This window comes from Poeciliopsis prolifica, unplaced genomic scaffold (assembly GCF_027474105.1).
Source record: "Poeciliopsis prolifica strain line A6 unplaced genomic scaffold, Auburn_PproV2 SCAFFOLD123, whole genome shotgun sequence".
In the NCBI taxonomy this organism is placed as follows: domain Eukaryota; kingdom Metazoa; phylum Chordata; class Actinopteri; order Cyprinodontiformes; family Poeciliidae; genus Poeciliopsis; species Poeciliopsis prolifica.
The window spans coordinates 472,704-488,641 of NW_026562498.1; the positions used below are offsets into that span (position 1 = coordinate 472,704).

The window sequence follows — 15,938 nt, forward strand, 5'->3', positions numbered from 1 at the left end:
CCGCGACCCCGATAGGGGTCACGACTCCCATGTTGAAGTCCTTACGCTTTTGAATCAGTCGCAATTAAAGAGCCGGTTAGCGGCCACAAGATCCGGCTCTTTTAGGAGCCAAATGAAGCGGATCTCGGAGAGAATGTGGAATTCCCAGCACCTGCTGCGTCACGTACGTAGCCAATCCAGAGCAACTTCACGTAAGTTACGTAGATTCGGAGTACGTGCCAAGGTGCCTGGTATGTGTAGCAGCTTTCAGTTTCATGTTTTTCTCTTTATTTAAAGTTTTTTGGTTCTGGTTCTGTTCAGAACCGAGTCGCTGCTCAACGCGCTCCGAGCTGACGAGTTAAATCCGCGGAACGGCTTCGATAAGCGGCTTTAGGGCAGGAGCGAGCCCCGCAGCTAGTAGCTTTAGCTGGTCAGTTGACCAGGTTAGCGGCTAACTAGTTAACCAGCTGCTGTCCTCCTCACAGAGACTCCGGGCTGGAGAGCGGCGAGACCCGGTGACCTTCACGGACTGACGGCTGCACCGGACCGGCCATGGCCCCTCACTAACAGCAGCAGAACCCTCGGTTCGGCTCGGCTCGGCTCGCCATAATCCGGCTTTCAGGTCCCGGTTCCCGCCCCGCTCGGAGGAATGGCTCGCTGCCCGGTGGCGAACCTGCTGCGGTTCGGGACCAGGGTGGCCAGGAGCGGCTTCCTGCGGCCGCTGCACGCCGCGGCAGGTTGCTCCTCCACGGAACCAACAACTGGGTTCAAACCGGACAGGGTTGCCGTGGTGACCAAAACCACCCGGTACGAGTTCGAGCAGCAGCGGTACCGGTACGCCGGACTGTCTGAGGAGGACCTGAAGCAGCTGGTAAGGAACTGTTCTGGACGGGTCCACAGTAGGATGGGTTACAGTGGGACTGGGTCATACTGGCAGGGTTCTGGTCGTTCTAGTCATACTGGTCAGAGTTCTGGTTATACTGGTCAGGGTTCTGGTTATACTGGTCAGGGTTCTGGTATTTGTGGTTCTGGGTGGAGGGAAAATTGAGTTTCTGCATGTTTCCACCTTAAAATCTGAAAAGTGTGTTGTGCCTGTGTCCAGCCTGAAGCAGCGATGGAAACTCTTTAACCCTTTGTTGCCGCCTCTCCGTTGTGTTTTTGCATCATTTCCTTTTTGCATCATGTCTTCTCGGCCTCCAGTGGGTCGGGGAAGATGGCTGCTTGTACCAAGTTCTGGTTCTGCTGGAGTTTTCTTTGTTTTTAAATGGAGGTTTTCCACTGTCGCCCCCTGCTGGTCAGGAGGAGTGACGCTGTTTTCCACAGCGAGAACTTGTTCTGTGTTTCTGTGCATGTTGGTGTTGACAGGAGAGAACAAAACCCCCATGGCTCCATCACCTCGACCTATGACCTCTGGTTTCTTTCAGCTAGCAATGAAGGGCTCCAGCTACAGCGGCCTGCTGGAGCGCCACAACATTCACACCGGCAACGTGGAGCACGTCGTGCAGAGCCTGCAGTGAGTCCAGCTGCGTGTTGCTGCTTGTTGCTGCGTGTTGCTGCGTATTTGTGCTTGTTGCTGTGTTGCTGCGTGTTGCTTCTTGTTACTACTTGTTGCTTCTTGTTACTACTTGTTGCTGCGTGTTACTACTTGTTGCTTCTTGTTACTACTTGTTGCTGTGTGTTGCTGCTTGTTGCTGCTTGTCACTGTGTTGCTGCGTATTGCTGCGTATTTGTGCTTGTTGCTGTGTTGCTGCGTGTTACTACTTGTTGCTTCTTGTTACTACTTGTTGCTGCGTGTTACTACTTGTTGCTGCGTGTTACTACTTGTTGCTGCGTGTCACTATGTTGCTGCGTGTCGCTGTTTGTTACTACGTGTTACTACTTGTTGCTGCTTGTTACTACTTGTTGCTGCGTATTGCTGCTTGTTACTACTTGTTGCTGCGTGTCGCTGTTTGTTACTACGTGTTACTACTTGTTGCTGCTTGTTACTACTTGTTGCTGCGTGTTGCTGCTTGTTACTACTTGTTGCTGCGTATTGCTGCTTGTTACTACTTGTTGCTGCGTGTCGCTGTTTGTTACTACGTGTTACTACTTGTTGCTGCTTGTTACTACTTGTTGCTGCGTATTGCTGCTTGTTACTACTTGTTGCTGCGTATTGCTGCTTGTTACTACTTGTTGCTGCGTGTTGCTGCTTGTTACTACTTGTTGCTGCGTGTTGCTGCAGCTCTGACTGTGTCTGCAGGAGCGCCGGCATCCAGGTGCGGGTGGTGAGGAGAGGGGAGTACGACGACGAGGTGGTGCGGTGGGCCGACGCCATCGTCTCTGCTGGAGGTAAGCTCCGCCCCTCTGGTCGTGATAACCAATCAGAGCTCAGCGCCGTTGCTAATGTTTAGTAGCTGGAACAGTTTCTGTAAACTTCAACCTTCAGACAGAAATAATGTGTAACCATGGCAACAAGGTCCAGTTGGCGTCTATAAAGCTGAAATAACCCCTGACCTTTGACCCCACACTGTCCGCTGGTACACTGGCTGTTACAGGAGATCCTGCAGCATCACTCAATTATTGGGTCAAATCCTGCAGAACTTCTTGGTTCTGGAGTTCCGGTTCCTCCTGAGAACGGGCCGTGGGTCGGTTCTGCTAATGTTGGGTTCATGTTTTCTCTGCTTGTTTATGAAATAAGAACTTAAAATGCAGATTGGACCATCTCTGGTTCTGGTTCTGATAACAGTTTGTGTTCCAGGTGACGGGACGATGCTGCTGGTGGCCAGTAAGGTTCTGAACAAGGACAAGCCGGTTGTTGGGGTGAACACCGACCCAGAGAGGTAAGCCCCGCCCATGTTTAAGCCCCGCCCCCTGCATCACCTGCTTCACCTGGCCGTCTCTCCGACAGGTCAGAAGGTCACCTGTGTTTGCCGGTGCGATACACCCACGCCTTCCCAGAGGCTCTGGAGCGGCTCTGCCGTGGTGAGTTCAGGTGCGTATTCACCTGGTTCTCGTGGTGAGTTCAGGTGCGTATTCACCTGGTTCTCGTGGTGAGTTCAGGTGTGTGTGTTGCGGCTGGGTTAGGGTTAGCGAGTCACATGGTGCTCCGCTGCGTGTCCCGGGACTCGGAGGCGACTCGTTGATCCTCTGCTTAGTGCTGCAGAGCGCCATGCTGCTGCCACCGACACGCCAGCTCTGATTGGCTTAGAGCTTCAGCTGGTCTTAGCCGCAGAGATCAGGCTGTAAGCTGTGAGCTTAGCGATCGCAGCTCATCGCTGGAACAGGAAGTGGAGCGAAGATGATTCCTGGTTTCCTAGAAAACCAGCTGGAAAGTGTGGCGTGCCTTTGTCCCAGAGGTCTCTGCAAAGGTGAGCAGAGACCCGACGAATCAGAGGGACTGGAGATAAAAGCACCCCACACTTTTCAGATTTTCTCTGAAAAGTGTGGTGTGAATTCTTTTGTCTCGGTGTGTAAATCTGGAGTTTCAGACAGTTGGATTAAAAAGCAGCAGGTGAGATTAAGATTAATCCCAGGATGAGCAGAAACGGGACCAATAAAGGTTCTGTTCAGTCCAGATCCTCTTAACCTGGAGGAAGAGGAGGAGGATGAAGAGTTCAGTCTGTAGCTAGCTGCTAACATCCCTGTAGCTGACGCTAGCTTTTAGCCTCCCTGTAGCTAATGCTAGCTGTTAGCCTCCCTGTAGCTAACGCTAGCTGCTAGCCTCCCTGTAGCTGACGCTAGCTTTTAGCCTCCCTGTAGCTAATGCTAGCTGCTAGCCTCCCTGTAGCTGACGCTAGCTTTTAGCCTCCCTGTAGCTGACGCTAGCTGTTAGCCTCCCTGTAGCTAATGCTAGCTGTTAGCCTCCCTGTAGCTAACGCTAGCTGTTAGCCTCCCTGTAGCTGACGCTAGCTTTTAGCCTCCCTGTAGCTAATGCTAGCTGTTAGCCTCCCTGTAGCTAACGCTAGCTGCTAGCCTCCCTGTAGCTGACGCTAGCTTTTAGCCTCCCTGTAGCTGACGCTAGCTGTTAGCCTCCCTGTAGCTGATGCTAGCTGCTAGCCTCCCTGTAGCTGACGCTAGCTTTTAGCCTCCCTGTAGCTAATGCTACTTGTTAGCCTCCCTGTAGCTGACGCCAGCGGCCGGCCTCCCCATCAGAACCGGGCCCAGCTGTTCTCTTGTGTCCAGGTGGTTGTGGCGCCAGCGGCTCCGGCTGGACCTGGAGGGAACCGGGATCAACCCGACCCCAGTGGACCTGCATGAGCAGCAGCTGAGCCTGGAGCAGCACAACCGGGCCCACCGGATCAGCACCGTGGAGCGGCAGCAGAGTACGCCTCACAGAACCAGGACACCCATTAGAACCGTCCTTCAGAGGAATCGGTTCCGGTTCCGGAGGCCCGGTTCTGGCAGTAACCAGAACCGTGTCTGTGCTTCGTTTCAGGAGCGGGAGCGCTGCACCCGGCCTATTCAAAGCCCAGCCTGCTGCCGGTGCGCAGCCTGAACGAGATCTTCATCGGGGAGTCTCTGTCCTCCAGGTACCGGTCCGGCCCGGCCCGACCCGACCCGCCGGCCGCATGTCCGTCCAGAACTCACGCCTGACTCTCTTCCACCACAGGGCCCAGCTAAAAGTCTTCACTCCCCGTCTCTTCCTCCATAGGGCGTCCTACTACGAGATCTCGGTGGACGGCGGGCCCTGGGAGAAGCAGAAGAGCTCCGGGCTCAGCGTGTGCACCGGAACCGGGTCCAAGGCCTGGTGAGTCCGGACCGGGACCAGAACCTCATTCTGAACCTTAGCCGTTTCTGTCCCAGTTCTTCAGAACCTAACGGTTCTTAACCGGTTCCTTACCGGAGCGCCGCTCAAAGAATTCAGCCTCTGCTGTTTAATGATCCGATCAACAAATCGCCGATCAATAAATGTTGATTGACCTGCTGGTTTTTCTTTGGCCTTTTCTGTTTTTAACTATTTTTAGTTTATTTGTTCTTCCTGCAGGTCGTACAACATCAACAAACTGGCTGAGCAGTCGGTGGAGGAGGTTCTACGAATCGGTACGTAAAACGGCCCGGTTCGGAGTGACTCGGCCCGGTTCGGAGTGACTCGGCCCGGTTCGGAGTGACTCGGCCCGGTTCGGAGTGACTCGGCCCAGTTCTGAGTGAAACGGCCCGGTTCTGATGTTCTGTTGTCTGCAGGAGCGTCTCAGGCTGGAGTTGAATTCGCACTCAGCAGGGAGTTTGTAGGGAAAGGTGAGTTTCTGATCCAGTGGAGCAAGTTCTGGTTCTGGTGTCTTTGGTTCTGGTTCTGATGTCTTTGGTTCTGATGTTTCCTGGTTCTGGTTCTGGTGTTTCCTGGTTCTGGCCCAGTAACCGATGACTACAACGCGTCCCTGGTGTTCGCCCCAGACGAGCCCCGCCTCTTCTTCAGCGTCAGGGAGCCAATCAGCAACCGCGTTTTCTCCAGCAGCCGGCAGAGAGGCTTCGCCAGCAGGTCAGTGCTTTGACTAGGCCGTCCAGCGCGGACAGGAAGCGGTGAACGCTGCGGCTTCTTCTGCTCCTGCAGGGTGTGCGTCCGCTCGCGGTGCTGGGACGCCTGCATGGTGGTGGACGGCGGCACGTCCTTCGAGTTCAACGATGGCGCCATCGCCACGGTAACCGTAAACGAGGAGGACCGGCTGCGGACCGTCCTGCTGGACCAGTGAGGCCGGTCGGCATGGAGACAGGATCAAGATTGACTCACTAAGCCCATAATGAAGTTCTGATCCAGAATAGAGAGCAGAGCTGCTGCACCATGTGACCAGCTCTGCTCTGATTGGCTCAAACCAAACGTCCAATCACAGGACAAAGATCTAAAACCCATAAACACACTGGACCAGTTTACCCAGCAACTGATGCAGACATCCCATAATAAACCATTTTTATCTGTACTGCATCGCCGCTGCCTCACAGAATCTGCCTCTGGTTATTTAACCCGACCCGTCAGAACCGGATCCGAACCGGGGAAAGCAGCCAGAAGGAGAACCGGACGAGGATTCACACCCATTACGTTCTGATCAGAGCTGAAATGTTAACGCCTTCATTCTATTCAGATTTACAGCGCAGCTACACCCGCTAGCTGACGCGCAGCTACACCCGCTAGCTGACGCGCAGCTACATCCGCTAGCTAGCTGACGCGCAGCTACACCCGCTAGCTGACGCGCAGCTACATCCGCTAGCTAGCTGACGCGCAGCTACATCCGCTAGCTAGCTGACGCGCAGCTACATCCGCTAGCTAGCTGACGCGCAGCTACATCCGCTAGCTAGCTGACGCGCAGCTACATCCGCTAGCTAGCTGACGCGCAGCAGCGATGGAAGCTGCTGCTCTGATCAGTTGTTTCTACTCCTCTGATTGGTCGCTGTGATCGGTCCGCCTCGCAGTCTGGACCTGGAACCAGTAGGAACTGGTTCCTAGCAGAGAAGCTATGCTAGCCTAAACTAGCATCGCAATGCTAACGTAGCATTTCCTGTCCAACACTTTCGATTGAAATGTTGCTGATTTTGTCAACAGTTTTTGATTGAAACCCTGAAATATTTAAATGGTTTTTATTTAATATCAGTGTTTTATTGCGATGGACAAAAGCAGAGCGACAGGAAATGATTGATGATGGATTATTTTCTCTCCACCAGCCGTTCAGACATAAACCAGTTTCCCTCATTTTTCTCCAAAGGTCTGAAAATCAGCTACTGTTTCCTTTGACTAGACCATTTTGACCCATGGGCTCAGTAACCTTTACAGTCCAAAGAGCCGTTTTTATTCTTATAATTAACTAATAAAATGTATTTATAGAACCGTAAAACCTGCAGGGCCCTTCAGAATAAAAGCTTTTCAAGTTTTATGTTAATTATGTTTCACAGTTATAAGAAAGACCTACAAATATGTATGTAGTTTAGAGTTTGAAACTATTTTATTCATTTTTATTGAATATAAGGAAAATCATATAGAATCAAAATTAAATAAGTGAAAATAAAAAGTTTTTGATTCTGTTTTGGAAAATTGATTCAAATTTAACATGAAATCAGTAAAAATTCAGTTCCAGACATTTTAATCGTAATTAAAACGTTTCAGTTTGCAGGCAGCAGATTTGATTCGACGCTTTCAGGAATAAAAATTCATATTCAGTTTTATTCAGAATCAAAAGGTTCGTTACTCTGAATAAACTTCCAATCACTGATGAGTTTTTTCATTTTATTTGCATTGAACCGTTTTTAAAGTCTGACCCTGGATCCGGTTCTGGTCATAGTGATGCAGCAGCAGGTCAGAGGTCAAAGGTTAAATAATAGTAGAGCCTCAGGTTGTGTTGCTGAAGAAAGTTTGAATTTTGTTAGTTTGTAGAGGGAAGCAGGTCAGAACCAGAGCTGCTGGTTCTGGTTCTGGGCGGAGATGCTGCAGCAGCGTCACAGCGCGGCATTTTGGGAAAATCTCACTTCTGGAAATGATTGTTACAAAACATGAAACTGTGACATCAGCAGCTCATGAACTGGTTTCTAACCAGCAGTGACTCCCAGTCCGGACCCGAACCAATGGGTTCCTGCTGGGAACGCCGTCCCTGCTGGGAACCGGTCCCTGCTGGGAACCGGTCCCTGCTGGGAACGCCGTCCCTGTTCCCATTCCTGGGATGTTTGTGTTTTAATAAAATGTTTTACAGCCGCTCTGTGTTTGGCTTTATTTTGGTAGACATGTTTCAAACATGAACAGAAATAGAAAGTTTTGACAGACTGGATCAATAAATTCTGTTCCTGAAGGTTCTGAGGATGAAATCCAGACAAAAAGATTCAGACCTGGAGGATGGATGATCCCACAGCTTCTGAGCTGCTTCAGATATGAAAACCAAACATGACAGAATAAAAACATTTTTTACATAAAACTATTTTAAGTCACTCCAAAGGCTCTGATACACATTTGTCTTTTCTTGGGTAAATAAACCTGCTTTAACACGAGCTGCACTGATGCCCTGACCAATATGGCGGCGGCAGAAGCTGAAATAAGGCTCGGTGATAACAGCAGAAACAAGTTTGAATCCCAAAATAATTGACTTTTTTCAAGTTCTTCAGAAAGTCATCTTGTATTTTTTATGTTTACATTAATTATAACATTCAGAAGTTCCGTTTGGATCACATTTTCCTTTTTTGTAGTTTTTCATTTTGGAGATTTAATATTTTAAATGTTTTACATTTTTGTAGATTTTTAAATTTTTTAAATCAATTTATTTAGTATTTTCTTTTAATTTTGTTGCATATTCAGTTATTTTTAGCATCGTTTTTAGTCCGGAGTTTTGCTTCGAGAAGCGGAAGTGACGCAGCGTCGTTAAGCGGCTCCATTTCCGTTCAGCGACCTTGTTCCGTTTGAACGTCTTTAGACAGAGAAGTTGAAGAAACGTTTCTGTTTTGCTCTTGTTTGGAGTTTAATCTGATTTATTTCACATCATTTCTCATCAATATTCTCCGGTTTCCGGTTTAATTTCAGGATTTTATCAACCGGGTCTTTATTTTCATCACGTGATCTGGTAAGGCTGTCACCATGGTGACACTGGCTTCGCTGAAAATGGCCGCCGCGGCACCGGAAGCGTCCGGCTGAGTTTAGGCAGTTCCGGTTCGGTTCTGGTTGAAACTTCAGAACCGTGAAGATGTTCGCTGATGAAGATCTGGACTCTGTGAGCGTGGAGTCCGTGTGGAGGAAATCCCAGCAGGGGGCGCAAGAGTCGGTAAGAGTTCAGAGGTCAGCCGCGGCTGATGCTCATCTGGTTCTGTTCTGAGTGACCCGGTTCTGGTTCTGTTCTGAGTGACCCGGTTCTGGTTCTGGTTGTTCCAGAGAGCCTGTCAGACCCCCGCTGTGACCACCGAGCACGCTGGAGTTCAGGCCGGGTCCAAAGCCTCCAGGTTCACCCAGACGGAACCACAGGAGCAGATGGACCCGAAACGAGCCTTCAGTGGTTCTGGTTCTGATCCACCCGGGCTGGTGGATTTTCTGAGGCGGGTCGAGGAGCTGCTCATCCGGGAGCTGGAGAAGAACTGCAGGAGTCACGCTTTTGACGGGTTCCGGGCAAACTGGGAGGAGAGAAGCCAACAGGTGAGTGGAAACAACCTGCAGAGAGAGGACAGCGACCCAAAGGACATCAACAGGGACTCATATGGAAGCTCCGAAAGGCAAAAACACAACATCTATAGAAGCCCTGAGAGGCAAAAACACAACATCTATAGAAGCCCCAAAAGGCAAAAACACAACATCTATAGAAGCCCCAAAAGGCAAAAACACAACAACTATAGAAGCCCTGAGAGGCAAAAACACAACATCTATGGAAACTCTGAGGCAAAAACACAACATCTATGGAAGCCCCAAAAGGCAAAAACACAACATCTATGGAAGCTCTGAAAGGCAAAAACACAACATTTATAGAAGCTCTGAGAGGCAAAAACACAACATCTATAGAAGCCCCAAAAGGCAAAAACACAACATCTATGGAAGCTCTGAAAGGCAAAAACACAACATTTATAGAAGCTCTGAGAGGCAAAAACACAACATCTATAGAAGCCCCAAAAGGCAAAAACACAACATCTATGGAAGCCCCAAAAGGCAAAAACACAACATCTATGGAAGCCCCAAAAGGCAAAAACACAACATCTATGGAAGCCCCAAAAGGCAAAAACACAACATCTATAGAAGCCCTGAGAGGCAAAAAACAGGACAGGAAGGATTTGATTGAAATGTTGGTCAGATTTTGTCTTTTTTTTGCTCACCTTTCAGGGAAAGAACAATTCTCTAAATAAGAATATTCCTAAGATGTTTTTTTTGTCCTCAGACTTTATTTTTACTAGCAGATGGAAGACTAATGACATTTGACTCTTCAAAAGAATTATTAGTTTATGAATATGTGTGTTTTTAGTCAGAAAGATTCATTTGAAAACTTTGCTTTTGTACTTCACCATTTTTATGTGTTCTTTGGGGTATCCATATTAATGTTGACATATTTACGGAAGCCCTGATTGGCCAAAAAAAACTTGAGAAATCAAATTCTCACAAGAAATGAGGAACTGGTGAGACTGGGATTGTTCCCTCAGGTCCTGATGTCCTGTTTTCATCTGGACTGTATGGAGGAACATTAGTGGAAAATGTTGACAGGATGTGATGTTTGCAGGTTTCCCATCTCCACAGACTGGAACATCCCGGCGCTCAGGAACAAGGCCTCCATGTGACCGGCGTGTCCTGGAGCTGCACCGGGTCGGTCATCGCCTGCGCCTACGGTCGGTACGTTCACTCATAATTCACACTCCGCCGCTTAAACCTGGAGAATCATTTAGTTTTATCACAAAAACTCACTTTTATAGGTTCTGTTGGCATATTCAACAGAATACCGTGTTGGTGTAGCGCATTAGCATTAGCATTAGCATCAGTATTAGCTGATACTGCCTCCCTTCCAGATTCCAACCAGGAATCAAATTTTTCTGTAACTCTGACCCGTTTGGACCGGCCCGGTTCCATCATGTCGTCGTGTTTCCCTCAACAGAACCGACGACGGAGACTGGACCAACCAGAAGTCGTGTGTCTGCCTGTGGAACCTGGACCGGCGCAGCCTGAGGCCCAAACAGCCGGACCTGGTTCTGGACGTTCCTGCAGCCGTCACCGCCGTGTGCTGCCACCCGGAGCGGCCCGCGCTGATCGCAGGTCCACAGAACCAGAACCGGACGCCTCAGCGCCGCCGGGCCAGAGCTCACCGGTCTGTGTGGTTTCCTGCAGGAGGCCTGTACAACGGGGAGGTGGTGGTGTGGGACACCAGCCGGACTCAGGACCCGGTTCTGGCCCAGACCGGCATGTCAGCAGACAGCCACAGGGAGCCGGTGTATCAGGTAGAACCCAGCAGAACCAGAACCCAGTGAAACCACAATGCAGCTTTGATGGTTCTGCTGTGTTGATGTGGCGCCGGCCCGGTTCTGCTCGCAGGTGTTCTGGGTTCCGCTGGAGAAGAAAGGAGAGTTTGGAGTTCTGAGTTCCAGTTCTGGAGGCGGGGTTCTGCTGTGGACGGTGGACCCGGACCAAAGCAGGATGGTTCTGGTCGCTGCTTACGCCTTCGTGCAGCAGCAGGTTCCCCACAGCAGCAGTCTGAAGGTGAGACCAGAACCAAACCGGACCGTGGAGGTCGGACTCTGGTTCTGGTACAAAAGTTCTGATCCGGACTTTCCGTCCTGGTTCTGATCATTTGGAAGCTAACGCGCTAATGTCAGTCAGATTGTATTTAGATGTTTGGATTTTCTCAGTTTTATTTTGTTCCTGTTCTTGTTTTAAATAAAGTTATTGCACAGGAAATGGATCTGCTGTGTGAATAGTCTTCAATATAAGAGCATATATATATAAATATCAAACTCGTTCAAGAATTTTTAAAGTCAAAAAGCAAAACTTAAAAACCTTCATTTTGTTCAACTGAACCGCAGGGTAAATCATTTATTATCCAGAAACATTCATTTAGGGGAAGCTAAGTGCGCTAAGCTAAAGCTGATTTAGCTTAGCGCATCAGCATTGTGCTGAGCACTGATGACCTCTGACCCGGTTTGGTTCGGCCCGCAGGTCCGCGGCAGCAGCACGGTGGGCGTCACAGCGACGGCTCTGTCTCCGTGGGACCCGGACACGTTCCTGGTCGGGTCCGAAGGCGGCCTGCTGCTCCGCTGCTCCTTCTCCTCACAGACGCCGGCCGCGGTGACCTCTGAAGGTCGCAGCGTGACCCCCAGGGCTCCCGCCGTGTTCTCCTTCAGGCCGTCCGGCGGCCCGGTCCACTCCGTCCACTGCTCGCCGTTCCACCGGTACCGACCCGACCCGGACCGATCGGGCTCTGCGCTCCGGCGATTCTCTCTGACCCGACTCGTCTCTGCAGGAACCTGTTTGCCAGCGCGGGAACCGACGGCCTGGTCCAGGTCCGCTCGCTGCTGCAGCCCGACCCGCTGCTGTCCGTCCGGGTTTCGGACTCCTACGTCTTCCAGGTCCAGTGGTCCCCCAGCCGCCCGCTGGTGTTCGCCGCCGCCGCCGGGCCAGGTGAGCCCGACCGGGACCGGCAGCTTGCAGACGAACCCGACCGGATCCTGACCGAACTCTGTTCTCCAGGTGAGGTCCAGATCTTCGACCTCGCCCGGAAGTCCCTGCGACCCGCCGGTACCACCCAGGACGGCGCTCCGGGTCGGACCGCCACCTGCCTGGCCTTCAACAGCCAGAACCCCCGGCTGCTGGCGGCGGGCCGGTCCGAGGGTCGGTCGGCATCTGGCAGCTCAGCTCGGACCTGACGGAGCAGAGACTCTCAGAGAGCCTGCAGCTGGAGCAGATAGCCAATCAGGTGGCAGAGTGACGGGCTCACAGCCAATCAGGGAAGTTTTCGGTACTGGACTAACTGGGAAATAAAGGAGTCGGTTTCCAGTGGTAACCAGTAGCGTTTATTGAAGCACACAGTTTAAAAGTTTCACTACAAGCAGTTAAATAGGACAGACGGTGAGCGGCTCTAGTGTCAGACATGCATCGGCCAGGTGTGTTAGGGGAACGCCTCTGATTGGCCGCTGGGGAAAGGGGCGGGATCAGTTGACGAACAGCGAGCGCGTGAACTCCACGAAGTCGAACGCCGACGGCAACTCGCGGCCCTTGCTGTCCAGGAACGGCTTCATGTGCGACAGGCAGTAGTCGGCCTGCTCCTTGGTCAGGTTCTGGAAGGAAGAACAGAACCGTGAGCCGGGCCCGGAGGCGGAACCGGGCCGGAGCGGAGCCGCACCCACCTGGTACAGCTCCTCCTTGGTGACGTAGGGCTTGTTCTCGGCGCTCAGCGCCCGGAAGGCGCTCTCGATCTCCTCGCTCGACTTGACGTTCTCCGTCTCCCGGCTGATCATGAAGGCCATGTACTCCTGCAGCGACACGTTCCCGTCCCTGAAACAGAACCGGACCGGTCAGGAAGCAGAACCACAGCTGTCCGAACCGCTCCAGAACCCGAGCCCCACCTGTTGGGATCCACCGTGTCCAGGATGGCCTCAAACTCCGGGTCGGGTTCTCCTTCCTCCACCATGGGGAGGTCGTAGCCCAGCGAGCGCAGACACGACTTGAACTCCTGGTGGTTCAGGCGGCCCGACTTCTCCTTGTCGAAGTGCCTGGAGCAAAACCAGGAAAGGTCAGAACCGACCCGGGAATTCACGGCCCGGTTCTGATTCCACTAGCTTACTTGAACATCATGCTGAATTCCTTCAGCGCCTCCTCCGTCACGCCGGTCGTGTTTCTGCAACGACAGCAACAGGTTAGCGATTCTTCTGGTCCTTAATGTGGACCTGGCCCCGCCCCCAAATGAGGGCGGGGCCAGGATGCTCTGAGGGGCGGGGCCAGACTGGGCTGGAAGCTGTCACTAATAAAACCAACAGCCATAAATCCAGTGACTTTCATCAAGAAGCTTTTAGCCATTGATCACAAATTGCAACTTTCAGTAATTGACTAAACACAAATATAGAGACTAAAAATTTTATGAAAAACAAAATAAAAAACTAAACAGTCGTTCTTTAAAGCGACAACCTCTGCAGTAGCCCATAGAGGGCAGCACTGAGACGGTTTTAGGTCAAATTTACATAACAATGAGACTGTTAGCTGTTAGCAGCCGTTAGCAGCCGTTAGCAGCCTGGAGCCATGTGCGGTTCTGCCGTACCGGGCCTGGATCTGCTGCTCCAGGTTGTGCTGCATCCTCATGCCCAGCTGGTCCAGTTGGTCCCACTGCTGGGCCAGACCCACGGTGCTGTGCTCCGTGTATTTGTTGTCCAGGATCAGAGCTTCCTCCATGGCCGCCCCCAGATCCTCGATCTTCTTCAGCTGGCTGCGCATCGCCCGGATCTCCTGGTGCTTCCGCTGCATCGGGTCAAAGGTCACGTTACCGGGTCAGAACCGCCGGGCATGAACACATGAACACAGCGAGCTGCTCACCTTGGTGGCCTCCAGCTGAGACTCCAGGGTTCCGGACTCTTCCACCATGCAGGACCTGAGACCCGGAGAGAGATCGGATCAGAACCACAACATTTCCATTCCAGCACACGTCCACTCCAAGCACCAGAACCATGCAGCAGCTGTTAGTGGGTCGGAACCAGAACTCCGGAGCGGAACCTTGGCTCCAGGACGGGGTGGATCAGAACCTCCGGAGAAGTTCTGGTCCAGACCGGGTGGATGAGCCGAGGTCCGGGCCGGGTTCTGACAGGGGGTGGGGTCGGTTAGCAGGGAGGCGCCGAGCGGTCCGAGACCAACATGGTGGTTTTAGAACCAGAACCAGCTCAACCTTCCAGAAAGATCATCTGAGACAGAAAACCCGACGCTACGCTAAGCTATCAGAGGAAGAGGAGGAGGAAGAGGAGGAGGAAGAGGAGGAGGAAGAGGAGGACCATCATCATCATCACACATTCACAGAGGAGGAGGAGATATTGACCCGTCCAGAAGATACGTCCTGATTGGATGAGCCGCCGCAGCCGAGAGAGAGAGAGAGAGAGAGAGAGAGAGAGAGAGAGGCGGTTAGCGACACGGCAACAGAACCGGATCAGAACCACAGCAGGTGGATCGGATCCGGAAAACCTGGAAAAACATCAAAATAAATCAATGGAATGAAATCACTTTAGAAGCAGAGTTTTTCCTTCCTCCAAACTTTCCAGTGATGAGCAGCTTCTTGACCAGATGGATGTAAAACTGAAACGTTTCTGAAACGGATTTATTCTAAGTTCCTCTGAGAAAATAAAAACTTTCAACCAGATTGTGAAGATCCTTCATTTATCAACGACTCAGCAGAAACAAGTCGGGTCAGGGCCTCTGGTTGCCATGGTGATTGTATGCCTGGCGTGTTTCAGAACTGGAAGGAAAAACGAGCCTGAACTGAAAAGTGTGGCGTGTCTGTGTTTAAAAGGTGTGAATACGAGTGTTTCACTCAGGATCGCTGTAGCCTGTGATGCTAACAGCAGCTAGCATGACGCTTCATTAGCCGGCCATGCTAGCTGCCGTTAGCATGGCCGGCTAATGAAGACTGAGGCGACGGGGGCTGTATGGCAGAGTGGTTGTAGGTTCGATCTAGCTTCCTCCTGCCACATATCGATGTGCCTATGGGCAAGGCACCCAGCCTCAAATTGCCAACCGATCTGCGTATCGGTGAGATTACCACCTACAGCAGCGCTGACTCAACCAACGTGTCACCAGAACCGGATCCAAGCCGGTCCAGAGTCCTGTTTGGACCGAACCGGCCCTACCTGGTCTCCTGCAGCCACTGGTGGAAGGCGTTGGCGTGCTGAGCGAACTCCTGCCGCAGCTTGTCGTTCTCCTCCTGCCTCTCTGCTCCTTCTGCAGCTCCAGCTCTCTCCTGCAGACAGAACAGAACCGTCACGCCGGGCCGACCCGGTTCCGCCCGGTTCCGCCGGAGGTTCCGTCCGGACCTTGATGATCTTCTGCAGGTTCCTCCAGGTCTCCTCCAGGGCCTCCATGGTGAACCAGGTGTAGGGGTTGGACACCACCTGGTAGCTTTGATCTGCTGGTCCAGCTCGGCCAGCTGGTTGAAGTCGGTTTGGGCCGAGCTCAGCGAGCGGAACGCCTCGTGGGCGTCGCGCAGCGCCCGGATCTCCTCCAGGGAGTTGCAGCGCACCGGGTCGGTCAGGTCCTCCTCGGCGTTCTCGAACCAGCTGTTGAAGGCCGAGGCCTTCTTGGCGAAGGTCAGGAAGAGGTCCTCCACCTTGCGGAAATGCTCCTGCGCCTCCAGCAGCTTCTTCTTCCGCGCCGCCGAGTTGGACAGCAGCTGGTTCCAGCGCTTGATGAGGGCGGCGTGCCGCGCCTCGATGGCCTTGGACTGGACGTGCTTGGCGGCCAGCAGCTGGTCCTTCAGCGCCGTGATGTTGGTTTCCTTCCTTCCTGGAAGGCCTGCAGGCCGGCGTCAAACGTCTCCTGCAGAGGGCGGAGTCAGAGGTCAGGGGTCACACACAGAGGAGTGGCG

The 15,938-nt window shown here is 52.1% G+C and overlaps 2 protein-coding genes and 1 pseudogene across 5 annotated transcripts; 2 read left to right on the forward strand and 1 right to left on the reverse strand.

Moving 5' to 3' along the window:
* Positions 1 to 187: 187 nt before the first annotated feature.
* Positions 188 to 6,280, forward strand: LOC129355040 (NAD kinase 2, mitochondrial-like). 4 transcript variants are annotated; one of them, XM_055024593.1, is made up of 13 exons: positions 188 to 230; positions 465 to 850; positions 1,404 to 1,492; positions 2,219 to 2,307; positions 2,717 to 2,798; positions 2,867 to 2,950; positions 4,141 to 4,280; positions 4,394 to 4,487; positions 4,568 to 4,705; positions 4,943 to 4,998; positions 5,140 to 5,193; positions 5,311 to 5,434; positions 5,507 to 6,280. In XM_055024593.1, exons 2-13 carry the CDS (start codon positions 629 to 631, stop codon positions 5,643 to 5,645), a joined length of 1,311 nt encoding a protein of 436 aa, XP_054880568.1. In that variant the 5' UTR covers positions 188 to 230; positions 465 to 628; the 3' UTR covers positions 5,646 to 6,280. The 4 variants fall into 4 exon arrangements, with proteins under 4 accessions (XP_054880568.1, XP_054880567.1, XP_054880569.1 ...); XM_055024592.1 differs by lacking the exon at positions 188 to 230 and having other exon boundaries at positions 237 to 850; XM_055024594.1 differs by lacking the exon at positions 188 to 230 and having other exon boundaries at positions 237 to 850; positions 4,610 to 4,705.
* Positions 6,281 to 8,262: 1,982 nt separating this feature from the next.
* On the forward strand, positions 8,263 to 12,377 carry LOC129355041 (cytoplasmic dynein 2 intermediate chain 2-like). Its single transcript, XM_055024596.1, is given in 10 exon segments — positions 8,263 to 8,684; positions 8,792 to 9,049; positions 10,116 to 10,225; positions 10,485 to 10,642; positions 10,715 to 10,824; positions 10,919 to 11,083; positions 11,540 to 11,772; positions 11,844 to 12,001; positions 12,071 to 12,199; positions 12,202 to 12,377. Coding segments are annotated over 10 exon segments (1,506 nt in total). The 5' UTR covers positions 8,263 to 8,606; the 3' UTR covers positions 12,309 to 12,377.
* LOC129355042 (spectrin alpha chain, non-erythrocytic 1-like) overlaps positions 12,371 to 15,938 on the reverse strand; it is a 28,065-nt pseudogene continuing 24,497 nt past the window's right edge.

Excerpts from the sequence above, each read along its gene's own strand:
- LOC129355040 (XM_055024593.1), top strand. The coding sequence starts at position 629 with ATGGCTCGCTGCCCGGTGGCGAACCTGCTGCGGTTCGGGACCAGGGTG. Across the intron at positions 1,493-2,218 it reads CACGTCGTGCAGAGCCTGCA|GAGCGCCGGCATCCAGGTGC; the intron begins GTGAGTCCAGCT and ends CTGTGTCTGCAG. Across the intron at positions 4,281-4,393 it reads CACCGTGGAGCGGCAGCAGA|GAGCGGGAGCGCTGCACCCG; the intron begins GTACGCCTCACA and ends GCTTCGTTTCAG.